Genomic DNA, 22,069 nt, shown 5'->3' with positions numbered 1-22,069 from the left:
CAATTCTTCAGATGTGATCCTTGGAGATTATGTTGCTGATAGTATCTGAGAAATAGACATCAATGTAATCCACAGTCAAAGCTATATAATGTTAATTATAAAAACTTCCTGTGTATTCTGTAAGAACCCAAATGGTCACAGCTGGTCCTGATCACTGTGGGAAGTAATGACACCTCAGGCCAGGTAATCTCCATGAATATAGACCATCTCAGCCATCCTGTCCTTTAGGTACGAATTAGCATTCTGGTAACCACCCCCATCCCACATGTCTTCTTGTTAAATACAGGAATTTAAGAACAGTCAGTTAGTGAGAAACAGGCTAGGTGAAACTATCTGTTAGTGAAGCTTAGGTCTCGTTTCTCCCTCCTCTGGTGATCATCATTGTAAGATTAAACCTGAATCTTGACATTCCATATTCACTTGACTGAGTCTCTGATAATTAGGATAAAACTATATCCTTTCATTGCCAGTCGAACCATCCTCCCCCACTGTGCGTGGGGTCAATGTACACACACGTCCTCTTCCAGGCTGATTCTTAACATCTCATGTCACTTTAAACATCTTAATTATGTCCATGATAGTGGAAATGGGTATTTTCAACTATCTAGAGATTTTCTCATGTCCATTTCCTAATTTGTGCAGCTCAACCACTTTTCGTTGCACATCTTCACTGTGTTCTTGGGTCTTCCATAGAGATGAACGACGAAAGGAATTTGGCTTGTGTCACCTCATATTTATAGCCCAGTGAAACAGGAAGTCATGGTTGACCACTTCCTAATCCTTCCTAATCAAACAGGTGAGCTTAAAAATGCAAAACATGACTGGAAATATACTTCAGTTAGATTTTAATTATAAGATGTATAAGATGCCAATAATTGTGGCACACATGTTTTGGAGAAAAATACTTATTTAATGTCAGGATTTATTTTTTTCTTTCAATAATTTGACCTCAATGAAAAGGTAAGATTTTTGTGAATATTTGGAGTGAAGGATAAACAGCAGACATTTTTGTTATAGCCTGTTTTGTATTCACTATGAGTGCCAATAATTCTGGAGGGCACTGTACATGTAAGAACCAAACCCTGTCAGGATTTATTTTTTCTTTCAATAATTTGACCTCAATGAAAAGGTAAGATTTGTGTGAATATTTGGAGTGAAGGATAAACAGCAGACATTTTTGTTATAGCCTGTTTTGTATTCACTATGAGTGCCAATAATTCTGGAGGGCACTGTACATGTAAGAACCAAACCCATGAACCAATAGTCAAATTAAGAAGAAATGATTGTAGACGCTGACATAAAGTATGTGGCGCAGAGGAAGGAGTAAAGCCCTTTGTCTAGACCTGCACAAAAATGAGTTCAGTTTGAATGGGTGTGTGAATCAGCAGATGACTAGCATTCAAACACAAAGTGAAATATCTGAAATGGTGGTTTGTAAATATAAATGAATACCATGTTATGGGACAAATGCATAAATTACACTGGAATATATCTATATTAGATTTATGTACACAAATAATTGTGCTGTACTCACACTGGCATGACTTATCTGATGCCAACACCAGAAACAGAATTCAGTCACATTTACCATTCAGTGTAACCATAGCCTTTGACTGCCAAAACCTCATCTGAGTTTGTCTATATATGCACACACATATCATTATTTCATTAACCTACTTCCCATCAAACACTGCTTTGGTAGCTTCAGGAAAAAAATCTCTTCTTTTGAGCTGTGATGTGGTCAAGTGTCAGAGTGTGTTTTGAAAAACCCCTCCGGTCTTGTTTTATTTCTGTAAGACACATGTAAGACATTGGGTCTTGGTGTGTTTTGACTGAGTTTCTCACTGTGGACGGTAACCCGCCTGAAGGAACCACTGATATGCTAGCATGGCCTCAGATGAAATATCCTGCTTAACCTGGTATCCCCTCTGTGGATAGTCTCTGATTCGCTCGAGGACCCCTAAAAAACATTTGGGAGAGAAAAAGTCAGACATCAATCCACAACTGAGAAAGGTGTACCGTGACCTCCATTGAGACCTGCTGACAAGCCTGGTCCTAGTTTGTGCTGTGTTACCTAGCATGTAGCAGATAAGGTCATGCTGGCTGCCCACACTGGCATTGGGATATGACGCCATGTCCGAGCGTGCAGAAGTGATGACAGCGCGAGTGTGTCCCTCTGGTCCGGGCCACTGGTGAAGAAAGGTAGCCATGACTCTTCGCTCCATAAAAGGCTGCTGTACTAGAATCAGCTTACTGACTGCAAGAGGTGGAAGAGAAAGTAAATGCAAATGCAGCAGGACACAAAAAAGGGTGAGAAAAGAATTGGAGAAACTCCACAACCAGGGCCTCAAATGTCCAGAGGACCCCTAAGAGTCAAATGAGATATTTTCATCCTTGTTTCCATCAGTAGACAGTACTCACTGGGTAAGCAGTAGTCTATAGTTTATACACACAAGCAATCACACACTTTCTCTTTCTCTATCACACACTCTCACACACACACACACACACACACACACACACACACACACACACACACACTAAAACACACACTACCCTCATAAGACAGCGACAAGTCACACCTCATTGAGCAATGAATCTGCCACTGTTTGGAAGATGCGGCTACAGGGTAAGGTATCCATGCCAGATATTCTGTACCAGCTTGACTGCATGTCAGGTGTGCCCATAATGAGCTTCTTAGGAAGTAAGGTGTGTTCACCAATCTGCCTACTGGGATGTATAACCTGTCTAGTGTGAACCAGTCTATTGTTCTCGGAATAGTTCTCTTTCAGTCATCCCCTTTCACAACAACTCATAGGTGGGTAGGTTATAATTGCTGCTAAAAGATTTGTTGATATTTGAGCTCAACAGTCCAGTTTACTTCTCACTTCTGTGCTCCCAAAGCAACATGTTGACTAGCTTTAATAATGTATGAATCTAATAGATTACAATCACAGACTGCTTCTTAAACGGGTTGATTGAGCTACAGGCTGTATCTGCAGTAATGTAATAAGGACACACACACTCTTCAGTCAGTAGTTTTAAGTAACTTGAGACAATTTTCCAACCTCTCGGTTGTATGCATTTGATTGTTCAAGAGTAATGCCGTGCTGAAACCAGCCAACTGAGCCTGTGATATCTTGTTACAATCAAGCTGTCTTCCAGCACGTTTTTGATGGATAGAGCTACCAAAGACCATCTTCTATTAAAACTCCTACACTGCCCTCTAGCTGTCACCAGGTGATACTACTACATCAGACAAGCAGAATTTCAACTGAGCACTTCCCTGAAACAGGCTTGGGTATATTACCTGGTACATTACTGTCCTTTAGAACTTGGTAGGAGAAGCGGATGTTCTCCCCTGTGTTGGTTGATTCCGTCTCCAGTAGGATGCTGCTGCGTGGGACCCCCATATTGAGTGCGATATCCAAGAACACCTCCGCCTCTGGCCGTGTCCATGCACCTGATGGACGCACACAAACACACGGGTCCAACATGCATGTTAAGGACAAATGATATACTAAAAGGGCTTAAAATGGGTTTACTCTTGATAAATGCATGTTTTGATTTCACTTGACACAGATGTCTACCTGTTTGATGACTAATCTATTAAACTCTTAATTTGAAGTATTCAAACACCTTCTCTTACACCAAAGATTTGACAGGTTCATTTTTCAATTCTGATACAAGAAATGAATGCATGAACGTGCTGAATGTGTAAAGTTGAAAGGCAATACAATGCATACGTTAAAAGACATTATAGGTTAAAATATTTATGACTCATTTCAATGGAAGTCAAAATTTTACTTGTAATTGTTGGACACTATGACATTTCAGAGATTTCTGCTTCACTGATGATTTGGAAAAGTTCTAAAGAGACTATTTTGCCTGTGCACATCACACTGAAGGGAGAGAGTACACTCATCTCAAGTGTTGCAAACATTCTGGTGCCTTTTAAGTGTTAAGATGTAAGCTATTAAAAGCAGTAAGAACCAGCACTCACACATGAGGTGATTTAAACAGGTTTATTATGTCAAAATAATTAAGACAAGTTAAGTCACAGGTGGGTCTCACCTGCTGTCTGGTTGCCAAGGTAACCAGTAAAAAGCAGCCAAGGGGCAAGGCCCTCCAGGAAGAGCTCAGCTGATCGCTCAGCTACTCGCACATCATGACAGCCAAGTCCAATGATCACATCACTCTAAGATGTACAGAAGTCGGTGAAAGTTAGGTTTGGGGCAGATGGTACTCTTGTAAGAACCATAAGACTGAAGATGTTATCATTAATCATCATTCAAACTTGGAACTATCCTAACACTATGAGTACCTGAGTTCCAAGTTTTCGCGGAAGACAAATTGAATTATCAGCAGTATTCCCACTCATTCCCAGTATTCCCACTCATTAAAAACAATGTTACCGTTTGTTTGCCCCCTAAATGTGCACCTGTTTGTATGTAACGGAGGCCGTAACATAAGTTATGGCTTTATAAGGCAGGGTGAACAAAGAAAACAGGTCACAAACACCTAGAACTCTTATCTAAAGTGATCACAGAGGGAGAGACCTCTGCCATTCATTGCCTTGCGTTAATCTAAACTAATGTTTACTATGTATACAGTCCGTGTAATATTGAAGACAATTGCAGAAAAACTTTTGGGAATATCACACTCATCATAAAATAACACTGAGTGACTAAAGCTGCACATATCCTATTTGATACATATACTGTTATATATATAGTGCTGTTTTATTCCTGTGGATGTAGTGCTATGTCATCGACGTGGATTGTATCTCTAAATTCACCCTCAGGGAAATTTAAAAATGTGTTTTTTAGCCAATTCTTGCACTTCTGTGAAGATGTTTGTTGATTTTCATGGCTAGGGTACATCTAATGAAAAATGGACAAAAAACACCCATATTACGTTGTTCAACTCATATTCTGTACCTTCTCCAAGGGCTGATTTAGACTGAGGTAATCCCACAGAGCTCTGGACTTCCTGTTTTTCTCATCATCCATTTCACTGGCATGCTGATCTGCTGAAGAAAATAAGAAACACAAGATTTAAAATACGCATACTACGAATACAAAGCAGACACTAAATCTGAGCATCTACCCATTATAGATTATAGGAAAATTCAGTATAGGCCTTCCTTCTTCGTCAGTAACCCCAATTCTAAAAAACAACACAATGCCGCCATGCTCCGGAAAAGTGCTTTGAGTCCATACATTTGCTGACAACTGCTGAGTTTAAGACAATATGAAAGAAGAGCCTCAGTCTCGCTAAGGGCATTTTGTACTGCAGTGCATTCAATTTAGGAAAACACAAACCAGCACAGGCACCTCCACTGCTACCTCTCCCTGTGGTGTCTGCTTCCCTTTCCTCTCTTCCCTTCATCCTCTGGAGAATGATGCAAGGGGCACCAGTGAGGCACAGTACCTCACGCCTGGCTCCCATTCCCCCACTCACTGTGCGACCAGTCAGCCACAAAGCCTGACACAGCACTTGTGACGTTTGAGAGAGGACACAACCACTCCCACCTTTCCTCGCCACTCTGCCTTCTGCCCTTCCCTCCCTTGCTTTCCGTCTGGAAAGTGATGGCACCCACTGCTCTGGACTTAGATCACTTGAAAAAAATGACAAAAGTATCCTTTGGGGGATGGCTAACAGTATAAGCAAACAGAGAAAAACACATCAATTTACCCATCTCTGTGCTGCCTACTCAACATCCATGATCCCACCCTTGTTTGGGGTTTGTTTGTTTACTCTGACAAGGTGAGACCCACCTCACGGTTCAGCTGGCTGACCTTCCTCTAGCCCCTCCCCCTGTGCTGCTAGAAGTCCAGTCAGCAACAACACAGAAAACATGCCCTGTTTTGACCACTCACAGCCACAAACACCACGTAGCTCTGGCGCAGATGCTGCTCCACTGTGCTGTGCTTTTGAAAAACAAACAAGAACAATGGTGTAGAGAACCATCCCTCAGAACATCAGTGTTTCCCTTCTCCATGAATGGTAAACTATCCCTTTTGCTCATCCTTTCCCTGCTTTTTGGTTGGTTTGTTTGTTTGTGTCCATGTATGTTTCGTTTACATGACCCCGGTTATCAGAAAAGGCTAATATTATTTGTTTGTAACAATAGCTGGTTGTTATGACCACTGAATGCCAATTGTGTTTTGTTGTTTTCTGCTTTCTTTGTTAGCGACACAGAACATGTCTAAAAATGACCCAAAATTACCATTTAGGCGTTAAGTAAGGTAAGGCAAAAGACAAGCATACACTTACTTAATTTTTCAGAAGGGTGTTTTGTCAACATCATAAGTGAATAGACACAAACAACATCTATGACTTCACAAAGGCATGGTGATGTCATGAATACCAGACCACATTATTTCTCTCTCATAATGGACCTGTAATGCTTCATTATTTGCAAATTAGAAGTGATTAGACCCAGTGGTAAAACAACAGTGCATAAATAAATACAATTTATTTGTTACATATTACATTACACACTCTCATCTTCAATAGATCTCTTCAAATAGCCCATACATTAGGATAGTGCAGTCCTCATTCTTCATCTGTGCGCCGAGGCTGGAGCCAGTGCCTGTATTTGTGAGGGACAGAAGTCCAATCTCTGGTCTATTTCCTGGAGTCATGCAATATCAGATGAACAGGAACGGAGCCAAGCACTCCTGCTGTTTATTATGAGTACTCACACACCTTCACAGAGATACAACTGATACACTTAACTTTAGTCCAACAAAGACGTTCAGCCTGCCTCCCAAGTTCATCCATCGCATTTGAATGGGGTTCAACTCTGACACTAAGAGTTACCAGACAGTGTGAGCGTTTCAGTGGATAAGGATCCCACTTCACAGATGTCTTGCCCATGTCTTGACCAAACACAGCTACCATGTTAGAAGACTCTGCCCACTGGAGCAATCTCCTGTCTGCATGTAGCCATCGTATAGCTCTCGGAGGTGCAAGATCAGCTCCTCTGTATTCTGGCCTGTCAGGGCAGACACAGGGATCACCCTTTGTGAGACCTGGCCTCTGAGTGCCTCCAGGTTCTCCTGGGCCTGGGGCAGGTCTAGTTTGTTGGCCACGATGACCTGGGGTCGCTGGGAGAGGCCTGGCTGGTACTGGTCCAGCTCGAAGCGCAGGTGCTCCAGCTGCACCCAGGGCTCTGGGCTGGAGAGGTCCAAAACGAAGAGCAGGAAGCGACAGCGCTCAATGTGGCGCAGGAAGGACACGCCCAGGCCGCGGTTAAGGTGAGCTCCCTGGATAAGGCCAGGGATGTCCGCCACTATCGCAGAAACAGCAAACAGAAGGGAAGGTTTGAGAGAGAGAGAGAGAGAGAGAAAAGGGAATAACGGTGGAGAAAAACGAAAAGATACGAATAAATGTATAAGTTCGAAGATGCTAAACTAAGACTGTGGAGTTACAACATTCCTCTAGTATTACCTACAAAACACACCCATGTCAGACAATGAGGACGGATCAAAGCAATGACAAGTGCCCTGTAACAAACTCAACAGAAGGGTGTGTTTCCAAACTGAGAAGCAGGACCTTACAACTCTTGAGGTCCAAGTATTTCACAGTCTGTACCACGTACCTGCCACCTGCTCGTAGTCTCTGTACTGAACTATGCCCACATGAGGGTTGAGTGTGGTGAAAGGGTACGCTGCCACTGCTGGCTTGGCATTGGAGATGGCCCTGAGCAGGGAGGACTTCCCAGCATTCGGAAACCCGACCTAGGGATCATACACAGTTCCATGAAGATGGGCCTGTGACATCTAAAAACGCTTAAAGGTGCTAGTTGAGGAGAGAAACTGGATGGACTACCAACAGCATACACCATTTTCTCTACAAACAAACACATTCTAACTGATAGCATATTTTGTTTAAGAAAAAGGCCTGAAATTCAAAGTGTAGACTGAACTGCAGTAGGCTTTCAATGCAGAGTCTACATGGGGGGGGGGGGGGATCTCACTATGAGAGATCACACTGACTCCAGTTGCCGTTTCAGACGCTCACCAGTCCAGCATGGGCCATGGTGCGAAGCTCCAGCTGCAGAACCCGCTCTTGGCCCTTCTCCCCAGGCGTGGCGGTCATAGGTGCGCGATTCTCATTGGTCAGAAAGAAGCGGTTGCCCTTGCCCCCTAGCCCTCCATTAGCCGCCACAAACTCCTGATTGTGCATCGACAGGTCAGCCACCTGAGCTCCAAGCTCTCTAACAATGGTACCTGCTGGCACCTGCCCCACAAAGGGAAAAAAAAAGTTCTGTATGTCATAGCGGGATAACCAGTGAAACCAATGGTGTAATTTGTTAGGCCTGGATGACTCACTGAGATGTAAGTGGCTTTTCCATTGCGCCCGTAACAGTTTTTACTGCCTCCTCCTTCTCCGTCCACACCTAAGTATATGGACGATACTGCTGACAGCGACTTCACCTGTCTGTCCACTAGAACATAATCAGGACACCATTGATCATTCAGGTCGCACAAAGATATATTCTCAATCAACTTTTAATTGAAGCATCCAAAAAGTAACATACCGACAGAAATAAATATTCCATATATGGTGGAATATCAGTCTCTTCTAATAACTACTAAAGAGTACCTAGCCAATAAGATTAATAGAAAACAATTACCTTTGAGAGTGATACTTCCACCATCTCCCCCATTGCCTCCATCAGGCCCTCCCCACTCCTTCCTTGGCTCACTATGGAATGTGCAGGCTCCTTTGCCCCCTGATCCAGCAACGAACCTCACCCTACGGTAATCAACGAAGTAGCGTGTCTGCATGAGAGGAAAATACGAATAAGAAGCGTTAGTGTTAACTGCATCAGCCTTTTAAAGACTGAAAACCCAACTAGGTCTTAAGCAGTGCACTGCTGCCATTTATCTGACATACGTTGGTTTCTATATGACAGACTTGAAACAGAATTGACACAGTGTACATCGGAAATAACATACGATGGCATGAGGCTTCAGTCACATTACCGTCCTACTAAAGTTACGTTAGACTAAAATGCTGTAACGTTTCTATAACCTGGAAAAGCGACTCACCAGTTTTTTTTCTGATATTTCGCTCTTTTTCTGCATCCTACGGGTCTTCCCACACAATGCGCAAGTTGTGGAAAATGGTTTCTTGAACAGTATGTTCGAAAAAGACGTTTGCTTGACCAGCCTGCTCCATTGTAAAAGAAAACTATTTTGAACCTGAAAAACTTGATTGGTCAACATTGCGAATCCACTCCGATAACGTGTATAAAAATACAATAAAATGTGCCTGTTTAAAGTTTACCCGGTGTGCGATTAACGAACTGTAGCTAACGCTAGCTAGTGATGATAACGGTGTCACAACCTTGAGAGGCAGTAGGGTGAACTTTATACGGTCGTATCATTCCTGAAGAGCTGTTGCGATTAATATAAGAAATTGTCTCACAATGGAGAGGCAGCCGTAAGATTAACACGTGCCATTACACAAATATATGGTAGCTAAGGAATCTCCAGACTGTGAGGCAAACAAGTTGAAAGAGGGACGGGACTACGGTGTCTGGATAGGGTTAAACATAACAGCACATTTACTTTTTTTTTTTTTTTTTTAACCGGTTGGTAAACCAACGTTTCAGCAGCATTAGCGCCACTGAATGGGCTGGAGTGTGTATGGTAGAGTAAATCTACTTCACAGCAAACAGTGAGGATCATAGACATGTATAGATGTCTATGGTGAGGATACTAGTCGTTTTTCCAGAAAGAGTTGTAGCTCTACTGGACAATGTTGAGACCGTGTGCTAATACTGGCTAGTACCACCAGGGCGAGCTCCAGAACCTGACAGGTCAATGCCTCCAGCACCTTGCACTAACTGCTGGTTTGCCTACTGTTTGAAAAACCCTGCCCTAGGCAACTTGAAATAATGACAAGACATGAAAAGGTAAGATTTTCTTTATTATTTTCCATAATAAACAGTAACAAAAAGAGAACTATATATTACAAGCGATGCGATGCACTATGACTTTGATTTATATGACGATAACAAATGTAATCCTTATTTAGTTAATGGTCATCTTTCATACACTAGGCTACACATTGGGGGCTTAAAGTCTGATACACATGAAACCAAGACTTACACATCCAAATCACAAAAATACTCTAAAAAATAAACACACACACATGGGTTTATGGTGTCCTTCGATTGTCATCGATCATCAGTTGTGTTACAAAAGTAGCTGTTTAACAGCCAGATACTTTAACTCTATGTAAGCTTCATTTGCAACTTTGAGGGTATGGGTTGTGCTGTCCCCTTAGGGGTGGAATAATAGTTTTACTGCCTGGTGAACTGAAGTAAGATGTTGTATTCTCATACATACAAGTACAAACTCATAGCATTACAATTACAGTTGTAAAATAGTAAAACTACAAAAAAATGAATATAAAAATAAGGCAAACATATCAGCTGAACAAAGCCTTTGATTCCACAAGCATTGCCTACAACCCCCACTCAGGATCAAAGTAAGTGTAATTACCCATTTGTCAACTAATGAGACAAAAAGTAAAGCAATATACACTCTCACTCACAGGAATGTACACATAAACACGCTCACTCACAGAAATGTACTCACATACAGTATACTCTCACTCACAGAAATGTAGACACATACACTGTCACTCACAGAAATGTACACACACACACACAGTTTGGAAACTAAAATCATATTTACCACTGATAAAGGTAAAGGTTTGAAACAAGCCATCATCAACAATAGCAGTATAGAACCTTTGGCCATCAGACAATGTCAGTACATCATTTAAAAACACAAATATCTAGGATCTCTTTACTGTAAATATAATATGTAACCACATAACTTTTAGATTACTAGATTATTTAGGCTACCAATGGCTTAGTTGTTGGTCACAGTTGACAGATATTCCTGAACCATCACTTCAAGTGTCCTTGTATAAATTATGTAATGTCATTGTACATATGATATAATATACATAATTGTCTTATCAAACCATGATACCTTAGATGTGTCCAGTGTGTTATTTCTGCATGTCATGGATTTCACAGTTAATATAACAAGTGACAAAAAATGTGAAATAGAGTAAAACAAATTAAAAAGGAAATGAAACAGCATATATGACCCTGTGTTTGTCTACTGTAAATGGGGTTTACATATAGGTGCGCACATAAGCCTACAATAAGATGATAGTATCATAAGTGTTACTCTGTTGAAACCCAGGTCACCCATCTGTGACTTTGGCAAATGCAATATAAGAATTTATATATAATAAATGTATATAAAAACACATTTACAAAATAAGCTAAGCAACATTTATTTAAAATAAATAAATAAATAGCTATAAAGTCAAAAGTATAAGTTTCACTATACTTAAAATATTGTAAATGTTCACATAAAAAATGTGCACTCCTGCCATGCATATGTACCTGACCCACTGTCATTATCTTTTATATTTATTGACTACTGAACTTCACAGGCAAGAGTAGCATAAAGAGACCAGGATATATGGATTAGGCATGAGCCTAGGCGAGAACCGAGAGAGAGAAACATGGTACATATGATGGTATTTGAAAATATGAATAACTGGTTGTAACATTAACTTCCCTAAAAAAAGTTGTTGCATCTATTACCTTCTGTCCACTGACAACAAAAGCAAACAAAAGACACAAAAGACCACCAATTGAAATCATTGATGTAACATGCCTTAAAGGCTGATTATGTGCACATATAAATATACAAAAATAAAGATGTTACTCAACAATCAGATTAGGTTCATGATACACACAAAAGACCATTTAGCAAACCTTTTTTCTCATTAGCTAAAATTTTCTCTGGGATAGCATTGACAGTTGCCAAGAAGAGGACAAAATAAATATACAAAAAGGCATACTCAAAAAACTCTGGGCTACAGTTGTTAGCTTATATAGTGACTTAATTTACTCACCTTGTCCTATGAGCAGATTCTCAATATGAATTATCATTGAGGATTGATCATGTTTTACACCTACTTTGTTAAACTACATTAATTGAACACTAAGTTGTGTTAACAAGAGAGGAAAGGACACATTTTGAACAACTACACGAGTGACAACAAAAAAAGAAAGCAATTGACAGTAAAAACCTATGACAACAGGAAAGATATACCTTTGTCCGATACACAGGCAGTAATGATAATTGTTGTCTTTTGTCTATTAAAAAAAAAAATGAACTAAAAGAAAAATGTAGGCTGAAAACTGTCTCTTCACGCTGCTCCACACTGTCAAGAGGTAACCAGTAGTCAGGCAGTGCCACCTTATTGCTGATAGTTCCCATACTGCCCCTGGTGAATGAGTTTATAAACACATGCATTTTAATAAATACATTCACATTGACAGACAAGTATCATTCCAATCAGACAATACAAATTCGGAGGGTAAAATAATGTTTTATAATTCCCTTAGTACATCACAAGACATTCTTGTTCGCGTTCTTGCTGCATTGCTAGAGGCACGACTAACTGTAAATCTGTCCATCAGAATACACAATTATCCATTTATTTCACTAGATATGGATGAAAGACCATTTCCCTTTCATTATACTTTAGTAAAAGAGTCTTTCGCAGAAAGAAAGGCTGTGCTGAGAGGACATGTTCCACACTGGCCCACATACCTGCTCATAGGCGTAGGCCCTTTGTGACTGGGCTCCTGGAGCACCTTGAGAGGAGCGATATGAGGAGTACTGATGCCCCTGTCCCTGCTGATACTGTGAGTACTGTGAGGATGGTCCCTGCCCTGGACCTGGAATTGAAAAGTCAACTACATTGATAAGATGGTTTTGTTCATACTGTTTGAACTCATCACTAGTAAAAATGTTTCATTTGGGCCCAATCTTGAGATGAAATGAACCCATACTGAATCTACTAGTTGAAAAAAAGGCCCATGATCCATTTACATAATTAAACAGGCTTTCACTCAAATATACTCAATAGCAGAGATATCTACATCCTAAAATTAGCTGTACTGGCCATGTCATATGGTCCTCAAGGATACACACACACACGCACACACACACACACACACACACACACACACACACACACACACACACACACACATACACACACACACACACACACACACACACACACACACACACACACACACACACACACACACACACACACACAATAAGCAGGCCTTACCATAGCCCTGAGGCTGTCCACTGTATCCCTGCTGTGATGAGTACTGTTGTTGGCTAAAGGGCTGTTGCTGGCCCGATCCCTGTTGGTACTGGGCCTGCTGCTGGCTGTACTGGGAATTCCCTGTTAGAATCATAAGAAACACTGTGACTCAGCATGGAAGATATATGGCTGTGGGATCATACAGGACACAGCATAGACGGACACATCCATCAAGTCTTTGTTTTTGTATAGTAGGGTTGCTCAACAATCTATAAAGCACTTTTTTGGTATGTATTCTCAAAACATGAGCATTGAGGTGAGTGGGGCTGGCACGTAGGTCATGCATGTGTGTGGGCAACTGAACCTACCGCCTTCATAGTAATGTTGTGGAGACTCTTCAAAAGACCGTTCATAGCCCTGCTCCCCATAGGAGGTCTGTTGATAGGAGTACTCTCCGTGACCTGCAAGGAGGGTCAAGAGAGCACATGCCAAAACAGAAACAAACAAAGACAAAAAAAAATCCAGCGAGTCACTGCAAAAATGACAGATTTTCTCCTTGTGTGTGTGTACTTATGTGAAGACCGAGGTGAAAGAACAGTTCAATACGTCAATATTCCCAAAACAGACAAAACCTCAATGCCCAGAAACATGAACGCACACATTCACAAACACTAGACAAAACTAATCTGGTCTGCACTGGAGTCAAACACCGTTAAGACAAATGATGAAATGGGGAAAGGATCTGAAATTTCGGCACACCATTGGATTGACTAATAAAGGCCTGACACACTGTCGAGGGAGTGGCTCACCTCATCAAAAAAAGGAACCACTGAAAAATACAAAGATTTTAAAATATATACAGTATATCTGTGGCCCCTTGAGACAGCTTTTTGGGCTGTCACTGAGAAAATTGAGGATCTATGAGGAGGACAAAAAACAAAAGCTGGTAAGGAGTTGAAAGTGACACTTCAAGGACTGTGGATGATGACCCTGAAAGGTGGATGAGATTGATGATTGAATGCATTGTAGGTGCATTTGTGTGTGTGTTTGTGTGTGTGTGTGTTTTGAATGTGCTGTGCATGTAGAGAGAATGATATTCTGCATGATTACCATCAGGGTAATACTGCTGGTTAATGGGCTCGCTGGAGCTTTGACTGTGTCCATACTTCTCTCCGTAGAACTCGTCTTGTCCCATGTACTGCGGTGCAGATCCTGTAAGACAGGCGACACCAGGGTTGGTTAATAAACTAGTCTAATCAATGTCCCATTGCAAATTTGATTGGCCGAGGGATTGCACTTGAGGTTGGGGGTTTCTGATAAAGGGATGCTGTTGTCTTTTCACTTTTCTGTGGGAGTGAAGTTGGTTGGTATTCCCACTCTTTGATCCAAATGACAAATCAGACTGCGGTTTATAGCACAGTCTGTACCTCTTAGGATTTTAAATTGGTGCTATTCTCATGTGCTAATAACTAGGATACGAGTCTTCCTGTAAAGGACGTGAACTTTAGTGGTTGGTTGTAATTCATGTCCATGTGTTCAGGTTTGTATATCCAGTGGAGCATGTTATGACAGGAGAATGTAAAAAATAAAAATAATAATTCTGACTGACGAGTCCCGAGAGAAAATCATACTTCAAAGTGAGGTGTGCAGTTGAAGAAAGAAAAAAAAAAAACGATATGGAATATGAGATGAAAGGACGATGCAAAGAAATGATTGGAATAAAGAAATACAAAAAGCTAAAATTGGAATAACTTTGTGTCTGTGGTGTGCAGAAACTCCAGATATCAATACTGTTATAAAATATATAAATAGCCAACTATACATCTTAAATTACCCATAGATACCAGCTGATAAAATAATCCAGTCCAAAACAGTCCAATGATCTGCTGTAAGACCACCAGATGGTACAACACTAACAAGGACTGCACTTGTGTTTGGCCCATCTTGCCAACAAACTGGGAAACCTGTCTTGTCACCTTGTGACTGTATGATATTGATGAAGTATAGCCAATTCCATCCATCATGTCCTTCTCTATAGTCTTGTTTTAAAAGAAAAGACATTTGAAAGGCGATAGAGGACCTTGCAGTCTCATGACTGAAGTGACAAGAACTGAGAGAGCTGACTCCAAAAAAATATGAACAGCATCGTGGTCCGAACAGAGCCCTGGCATAGCTACAGGGCTAATTTATACTGTAAAGTCCTTGAAGTATTCGTCACCCAAGCAATTTGAGCACTTGTTGCCTTCGTCCATAACTACATGGTAGTTAACACAGGGCTGGCACTTTAAACAAGAATGTGTAAACCAGCAATCACCAGATGACCAGCTGCCCACTTACAGGAAAAAAAAAGAATAGGTGTAAAAATGTATACAAATTGCAAATAGCATAGATGACAACCAAATGTTTGAAAACGTCTCTGGCCTATATCAGTAGTGGGCCAATAAAATGTTTCCTTGGCCATCCTAGGAACTAGAGGAAGAAGGGGACACGATGAACTATTACACTACATAGAGCCTTAGAGACACTTACAGCCAACTTACAATCTCTGACTGTCTTCGGCTCTACAATCATCACTGAGGAACTGCACCTGTTTGTTGTCATGCGGTAAGGGGGGGGGGGAATTCATTGGGCATGAATTGGGCATGCACAGCGCATTATATAATAATTAAGTACATATTGAGGTTGATGGGAGGGACTTTGTTCCAAGGTCTGGAGGAAGCAATTTATTTTTAACTTGTTCTAATTTCCACAAGAATTACATATTCCTGCTTTCACAGCAAATCCGGTTATGCGGTACTGACCAGTTCTTACAAGCACAGTTTGTATATCCGATCAGTTACCAAAGAAAAAGGACAAGAAAACATTATGTGGTACAAGATCCTGTCAGATAAAAAAAATCCTATAGTAGAGAATAGGAAGACAGGTCAGGGGCAGTCAGCTGCACTGCTTTTAAAACTTTCTCTTCACGTCAATACCTACTTGCAGAGACGAGTAAACAAGAAAACGAGATGCGTCATGCACAATGAGCAAGGTATCCCTATTCATCACATGGTCAGAAGGTGACAGACTTATTTTTGCAAAACGTTTTGTTTATAAACAAGAGAAAGCAGACATACAGTAAATTCAGTCAATTTGTGGAATGCCAACTCGTGACCGTAGATTAATAGAACAACAACTACAGCAACAGACTATTTCTCCATCATCATCATCATCAACTATTTAAGTAAATATTGTGTTGATGTCACCAGGGTTAATGACATGAAGTCTCTCTAACCTTTCCTCTCTCCCCAAAACATAACTAAGCTATAACTATACTGAAACTACTCGACAATAGAAATTCGCTATAGCAATTTTCATCAAACAGATGTCCAACTGAAATAAGATTTACAGTCATATGACTTCTCCAAGAAATAGGGAAGAAATTGAAAAACGCTTCCCTTTGTTAGAAAATTTGCATTAAAAAATGAATGCCACAACCCATCTCATACAGACCGCAGTAGCATAGTACAAGCATCAAAATGTACCGTCCTATCTACTGTTGTAAAAAGAAAACAGATAAGATGCGTATGCACATCAATCCAATAGCAAAGCTACCTGCTCCTCTTCATCTTTGGCCAAATTATCCGACCATTACAGTTGTAAACTGCGCATTGAATTCTTGTGTTTCTCGCTTCTTAGTTTCTAGATTTTATCAGCTGCAAATGTTTTTTTTTTTTTACATCTTACAACTTGCCACATTCTATAGTTTCACCAACAACATGGCTTTCATTTCCCGGTAGGGCAGTCATATGTATACTACCCAATACGACCTGTGTGAAGACAATGTTGCAAGTAAAAACAGCTCTGCTTGGTACAGTATAGTGAAATGGTAGAGTAACTGACTGATGTTGTGGTCATCAGCAGCAGGCAAGTGCCTTTTTACCTCCGCCAAGGAGGTTATGTTTTCGCCCCTGTATGTTTGTTTGTCTGTCAGCAGGATTACGCAGAAACGCATGGACCGATTTCCATCAAACTTTGTGGGGAGATTGGGTAATATAATGGCAATAATTGATTAGATTTTCAGATGACAAGGTCAAAGGTCAAGGTCACAAGGCGGAGGTTTGCATTCTCTGAATGCTCCCATTCTGGTTCATCCTGTGTCCAGTGGCATCTATATGAACAGCCTTACCTGTGACCCTCTCCGCCCATGCAGGGCCACACTGGAACCTATTTTTAGGTATGCTGACACTGCAGCTGCCTAGTGATTTATACAAACTGGGGATAAAAGTGACAGCCACCATAAATCTTCCCCTCTCTCTTAAATCCACACACAGGTCATGTGACTGTCTGAGTTTCTCTGGTCGATCCAAGGCACTCTCTTAACCAAACAGGTGTGGTACAGACACATAATCACCATGATGATGATCTCCGACAACACCACTATAACACCAATCCAACAGATCATGGACTAAAACAGGGACATCCTTCATGAACATCCTCAAAGTCCTGTTTGAAAGCATGGCACAACAAGGCCTCCCCAGTAGCTCACCTGAAGTACATTAACATAACGCAACTCCTTCTACAATCTATTCAGCATACATATCAATAATTGCCAGAACGAACATAGTATCTTCCATTAAAAAGTCCTCTACAATCATCCAGATTACGTACCCATGAAACGCCATTTACCATGTTTTAGGCAGCTCCAAGCAGTTCTCTGTGCTCACAATAAATGTCCCCTTTCGTCACTTCAGTCCAAGACAAGAGCTTCAAGATCCCTTTCACTTACCTTGTTGTGCTGAGCGGTAACTTCCCATGGGCCTCTGTGCCATCATGCTGTTTCCCTGGTTACCCTGTCCCAGCATTCCTATGGACTGTTGCCCTTGGTAGTGCTGACTTCCTGCCTGAGCTGAGGAGTAATGGGTCCCGCCGCCTGGTTGGTGCATCATTGACACTGTACATGTTGTTGGGGCATTATCAAAACAGACAAAACCACTGAAGTATTTCAAAACAAGCACAAAGATGCCTCAGCTGGAAAGAAAGGAGGAACAGATTTGATCAAAAGACCAGACAGTAGCTAATATGAAAAAAAAACTTGCGAGCCTGAAAGGGTCATCATGACAACTCAAAAAAAGCTGGGGATGGCGTCAGTGCATCAACAGAGGTAATTACCAACTGGGGAAGAGAGGGTTGCAAGTCAGGGAGGATTTCAAAGGTCAGGTGAGCCTTTCAGAGGGTATTGGAACAAAGCTGGACTCAAGAGGAGAGAGGGACTCCCAGTTTGATGAACTGAATGTGTTTGTGTTTTCATGTGCTCGTGATTTTCATGCCCTCAGGGAAAAAATGGGGAAGGCATATTGGTTTGACCTATAGAATAGACTTGGGACAAGTAATCTGAAGGTTTCGAGGGAAAAAGGACGCAACCAGCTGTAAAGTTTCTTTCTGAAGATCATAGGAGAAACTCACTAAGCCTGTCAGTCTACATTTTTGAGTGGTCTTACTGACAGGGGTCTTCTATTTACTTCATAATGTACTGTGTTTCGAGTCACTCTACATCCTGTGCAGTAATACCTTGTTATTAGGAAAATTCACTCCTCCCAACCATCCTCTCTACCCTAACCAATTATTCCTTGTACCTCATTGTACCTTGCACCTCAACACCTTTCCTTTTTGTTGTGTCCTGTCGAGTCACCATTTACCTACCATACCCCATAACTACTGTAACCCCTCGATATCACTCATATCTACCTATCCCCCTCCTTCTGCTCCCCCCCTCACTCACATCCACCTGGCCTGTTGGCCACCTGCTCGCCTGGCTCACCTTGATTGGACTGCATGTTGAGGTTGCTGCGGGAGGCTGAGGGTGCGTAGCCTTGGCCCTGGTGCTGTATGCTCTGAGAGGAGGGCCCAGAGTGGCTGTAGCCGGAGGCCGAGCCATGGCTGCTGGCCGGCAGGCTCATGGAGGCGGAGGGCAGAGGCGTCTGACTGGACTGCTGCTGTATGGGGGCGTGGCTGGGGCCTGACAACACACACTCACAGTCAGCGGGCATTCAGGAAACAGCGTAGTGGGCAGGACTTGTGTACGCAACACATTCAGTTCATCAGTACATCATACAGAGAGAGGGAGGAGGCAAGAGACAATTATAGAGAGAGAGAGAGAGAATGAGAGAGAGAGCCAAAGTGGAAAAAAGTAGTTACTGAATGAAAAACTATTTAGGGTAGATACTGAAGGAAAGGAAATGTAATGCTATTTTAAGATGCAGTCCGAAATTCAGTTTCGGTTTTTGCAAAAGGTGGTTTATATTTGATCTCAACAGCCAATCAAATTTAATTTCTCCCGGTCCGTGCTCCTGAAGCACCGTGTTCGGTCCGATTTTTGTGTTCCCATTTACAGAGCCAGCGCTGTGTACGAACACCAGAGTTTCTTTTAGCACAAACACTGAAAGGACAGCTAAAGGACGGTTTGCTGAATTTGACTAAATGTGTTTGTGATAACAATGGCCGACTGCACCTTTAATAATGGCAGACTGCACCTTTAATAAAAAGAGACAGAAAGAGTTACTAGGTCAGAGGAGGGAGAGAGAGATGGATAGGCACCGGGACAGAGCAGCCAAAAACTGATAAAACCAAAGACGGAAAATAGAACTTGCAGGCCAGAAAAGATAGATGGGCAGTCAGAGACATAGACTAGTGCAATGGCATAGTGAGAGGCAGACAAACAGACAGACAGACAGACAGACAGACAGACAGACAGACAGACAGACAGACAGATGTGCAATGGCTAGGCTAGCCTCACCGTTGCTCATTCCACTCTGCATCATTGAGGTAGGGGGAAGGCCAGAGGGCAAGTTTTCATTTAGATTCGACTGAGAGTGAAGAGACTGCCCCCCTCCACTCGGTCCCATTCCACCTGGGCCCATATTCATATTGGGGTTAGGAGGCTGGAAGAGGTAATAGAGAAAGTTTTTGGGAAGGGTAAGTATGAGAAGAGCTGTAAAAAGAGCTTTTAAAAATAGGAGAAGAGCTCTGGTGTTGTTGAAATTATAGCCACAGAATAATAATGTGCTTTCAAAGTGAGTTATTTTTATTCTACATAAAGAAAGAAATGAAAAGAAAAGAAAAAAAAGAATGAGACAAACCAACAGGGGGCTCTGTTGTGTGTGCATGGTAGCCTTTCAGATATAACCTCAGACATACCGCGGGGAGAAGGGACTGCATGTTCTGATTGGAGTCTGCTATTGTTGCCAAATACACCAGATTTCTGTGCAATATCTGCTGATATCTGTGGAAAAACAAATCAATCTGTCAGTCTATAAAAACTATAGCAATGCATATCACTAATCATGCAACCCATGCCATTAATACATACTGATTGCACTCTGCAGTTTTCCCTTTGCTTTGATAGTCCATAATGCACTGGATCAAGTGGTGATTTTCATCCAGCATCTTAGGAGAAATAAGCACACCTGGTCATTTTGAGGTATGATTTTGTAAAGATCCTCATAAGGTCACATATACATGTACATTATATGACAGACTTCCTTCATGCAACAACTCTAAGGTTAGTTGACACGATCAAATAGTCACATTTTGTCACCGTTATCTCGAAAAACCTAAATGTAAACCTAACCTGTGTTATTTCACATTCTGTCTAAAACAGCCTCCTTACGTTTGACAGTGGTTGTGTCAGGGAGACAATTCAATGACAGGTGTGCTTCTAACGTGCTTCACATAAGGATACCATTGTTCATTTTTGAGAGCAATAAAACCGGAAAACGTGCTCTTTCATGGACCCAGCTCATCAGATTGTATCGTGTCTAAATACATGTATAAAGACATGGGCAATTTGTGTACTGCACATAAAGTATAAACAAAGTCTCTCTTTAATTCCAAAGATGAACAAAGGTCTCGATGTCCATTGGGTCTTGTCTAACTGGCCATCACATACACCTTCATATTAGCGCTCAATGATATACCGTTGTCGTCCAGATGTGCATACACCTATTATACACAACATTAGGTTGACATCTGAGAGGCCATAGAGAAAATTATGTATTTCCCCGGAGAAGCCAAAAACAAGACTTACACGACACAAAATTCAGCAAAAATAGTTGCCACCTGAATAAAATAACATTTGAGTGACCTGAATTGTTCAGAAGATATCGAAGTTCCTGACTATGCTGCAGCCTAAATCCTAAATGATTATTAGGCTATTTGTATTACTGTTTTTTGTTTTACACCAACATTCCTAAATATTGTTAAAACTAGGGAGCGCATTACGCGCAGCGACATCTCGTTGCTTTGTTTGGCTGTTATGTTTGCCATCGCAGTCGGTTCATTTTCACTTATTTCCCACCATTAACACCAGCAGACTCACAGCACTAAGAAACAACCAGAAGAAATCAATATCCATCATACAAATATCAAAATGCCTTACCTTTTGAATCGTTTGTTGTGTCACCTCCCCTTTGCCTCTCGGACGCGTTGAAGAGAAAGCGACTGACATTGTTTTTATCTTTAAAAACAAGAGCGCTTCTTTTAATTCCAATATTTATTATTCTTCAGTCCAGTGTTAGGTCCAGGTTTCCCATTCTCGTGAAAACAGGGGTGTGATAACCTCTGGACGCATCCGATGTTAAGGCATATATTCCATCAAACCATAAACACTCGAAACAATAGCGAAGATGCCCATATCATTCTCTCTGTGGCTGATAATTCCGTATTCAATCAAATGATGCTGATCAAGTGGTTTACGTCCGGCCAGTGTGCACAAATACCTCGGCTCGTGTTTTGGTATAACCCAGTGAGCAATAGTGACCCACTACTTTCGCACCGTGGATTGGAAGCAAAAAGGACGTTCGTTGATTCACAACAGTCGCTACGCACTTTTCTCGACGCAAACGGCGGT

At 41.5% G+C, this 22,069-nt stretch overlaps 3 protein-coding genes across 3 annotated transcripts; all 3 read right to left on the bottom strand.

Moving 5' to 3' along the window:
* Positions 1-1,841: 1,841 nt before the first annotated feature.
* LOC308377186 (uncharacterized protein SCO4629-like) lies at positions 1,842-5,451 on the bottom strand (the record flags this gene model as incomplete). The annotated part of the gene is made up of 6 exons (XM_080853770.1): positions 1,842-1,960; positions 2,075-2,257; positions 3,311-3,463; positions 4,075-4,198; positions 4,941-5,029; positions 5,349-5,451. 6 exons carry the CDS (start codon positions 5,449-5,451, stop codon positions 1,842-1,844), a joined length of 771 nt encoding a protein of 256 aa, XP_080709896.1.
* Positions 5,452-6,464: 1,013 nt separating this feature from the next.
* Positions 6,465-9,511, bottom strand: mtg2 (mitochondrial ribosome-associated GTPase 2). The gene is made up of 6 exons (XM_080853992.1): positions 9,066-9,511; positions 8,648-8,795; positions 8,343-8,458; positions 8,032-8,250; positions 7,610-7,748; positions 6,465-7,300 (listed from the first exon to the last, which is right to left on the bottom strand). The coding sequence occupies exons 1-6, from the start codon at positions 9,240-9,242 to the stop codon at positions 6,903-6,905; spliced, it is 1,197 nt and encodes a 398-aa protein (XP_080710118.1). The 5' UTR covers positions 9,243-9,511; the 3' UTR covers positions 6,465-6,902.
* Positions 9,512-12,315: 2,804 nt separating this feature from the next.
* LOC308377082 (calcium-responsive transactivator-like) lies at positions 12,316-21,667 on the bottom strand (the record flags this gene model as incomplete). The annotated part of the gene is made up of 11 exons (XM_080853637.1): positions 12,316-12,342; positions 12,672-12,799; positions 13,204-13,323; positions 13,551-13,643; positions 14,293-14,394; positions 17,951-18,115; positions 18,983-19,180; positions 19,958-20,102; positions 20,359-20,443; positions 20,531-20,607; positions 21,599-21,667. The coding sequence occupies 11 exons, from the start codon at positions 21,665-21,667 to the stop codon at positions 12,316-12,318; spliced, it is 1,209 nt and encodes a 402-aa protein (XP_080709763.1).
* Positions 21,668-22,069: the final 402 nt, after the last annotated feature.

Source organism: Sprattus sprattus (assembly GCF_963457725.1).
Source record: "Sprattus sprattus genome assembly, chromosome: 16".
NCBI lineage: Eukaryota > Metazoa > Chordata > Actinopteri > Clupeiformes > Clupeidae > Sprattus > Sprattus sprattus.
This window is presented reverse-complemented; position numbering and strand designations above follow the sequence as displayed.

What these genes read in the sequence shown, in the direction of transcription:
- mtg2 (XM_080853992.1), bottom strand. Translation starts at nt 9,242, where the DNA reads ATGTTGACCAATCAAGTTTTTCAGGTTCAAAATAGTTTTCTTTTACAA. An exon ending in GAAAAGCCACTTACATCTCA is followed by an intron (nt 8,251 to 8,342) that starts GTGAGTCATCCA and finishes TTTGTGGGGCAG; the next exon opens with GTGCCAGCAGGTACCATTGT. An exon ending in CCATGGCCCATGCTGGACTG is followed by an intron (nt 7,749 to 8,031) that starts GTGAGCGTCTGA and finishes TATGATCCCTAG; the next exon opens with GTCGGGTTTCCGAATGCTGG.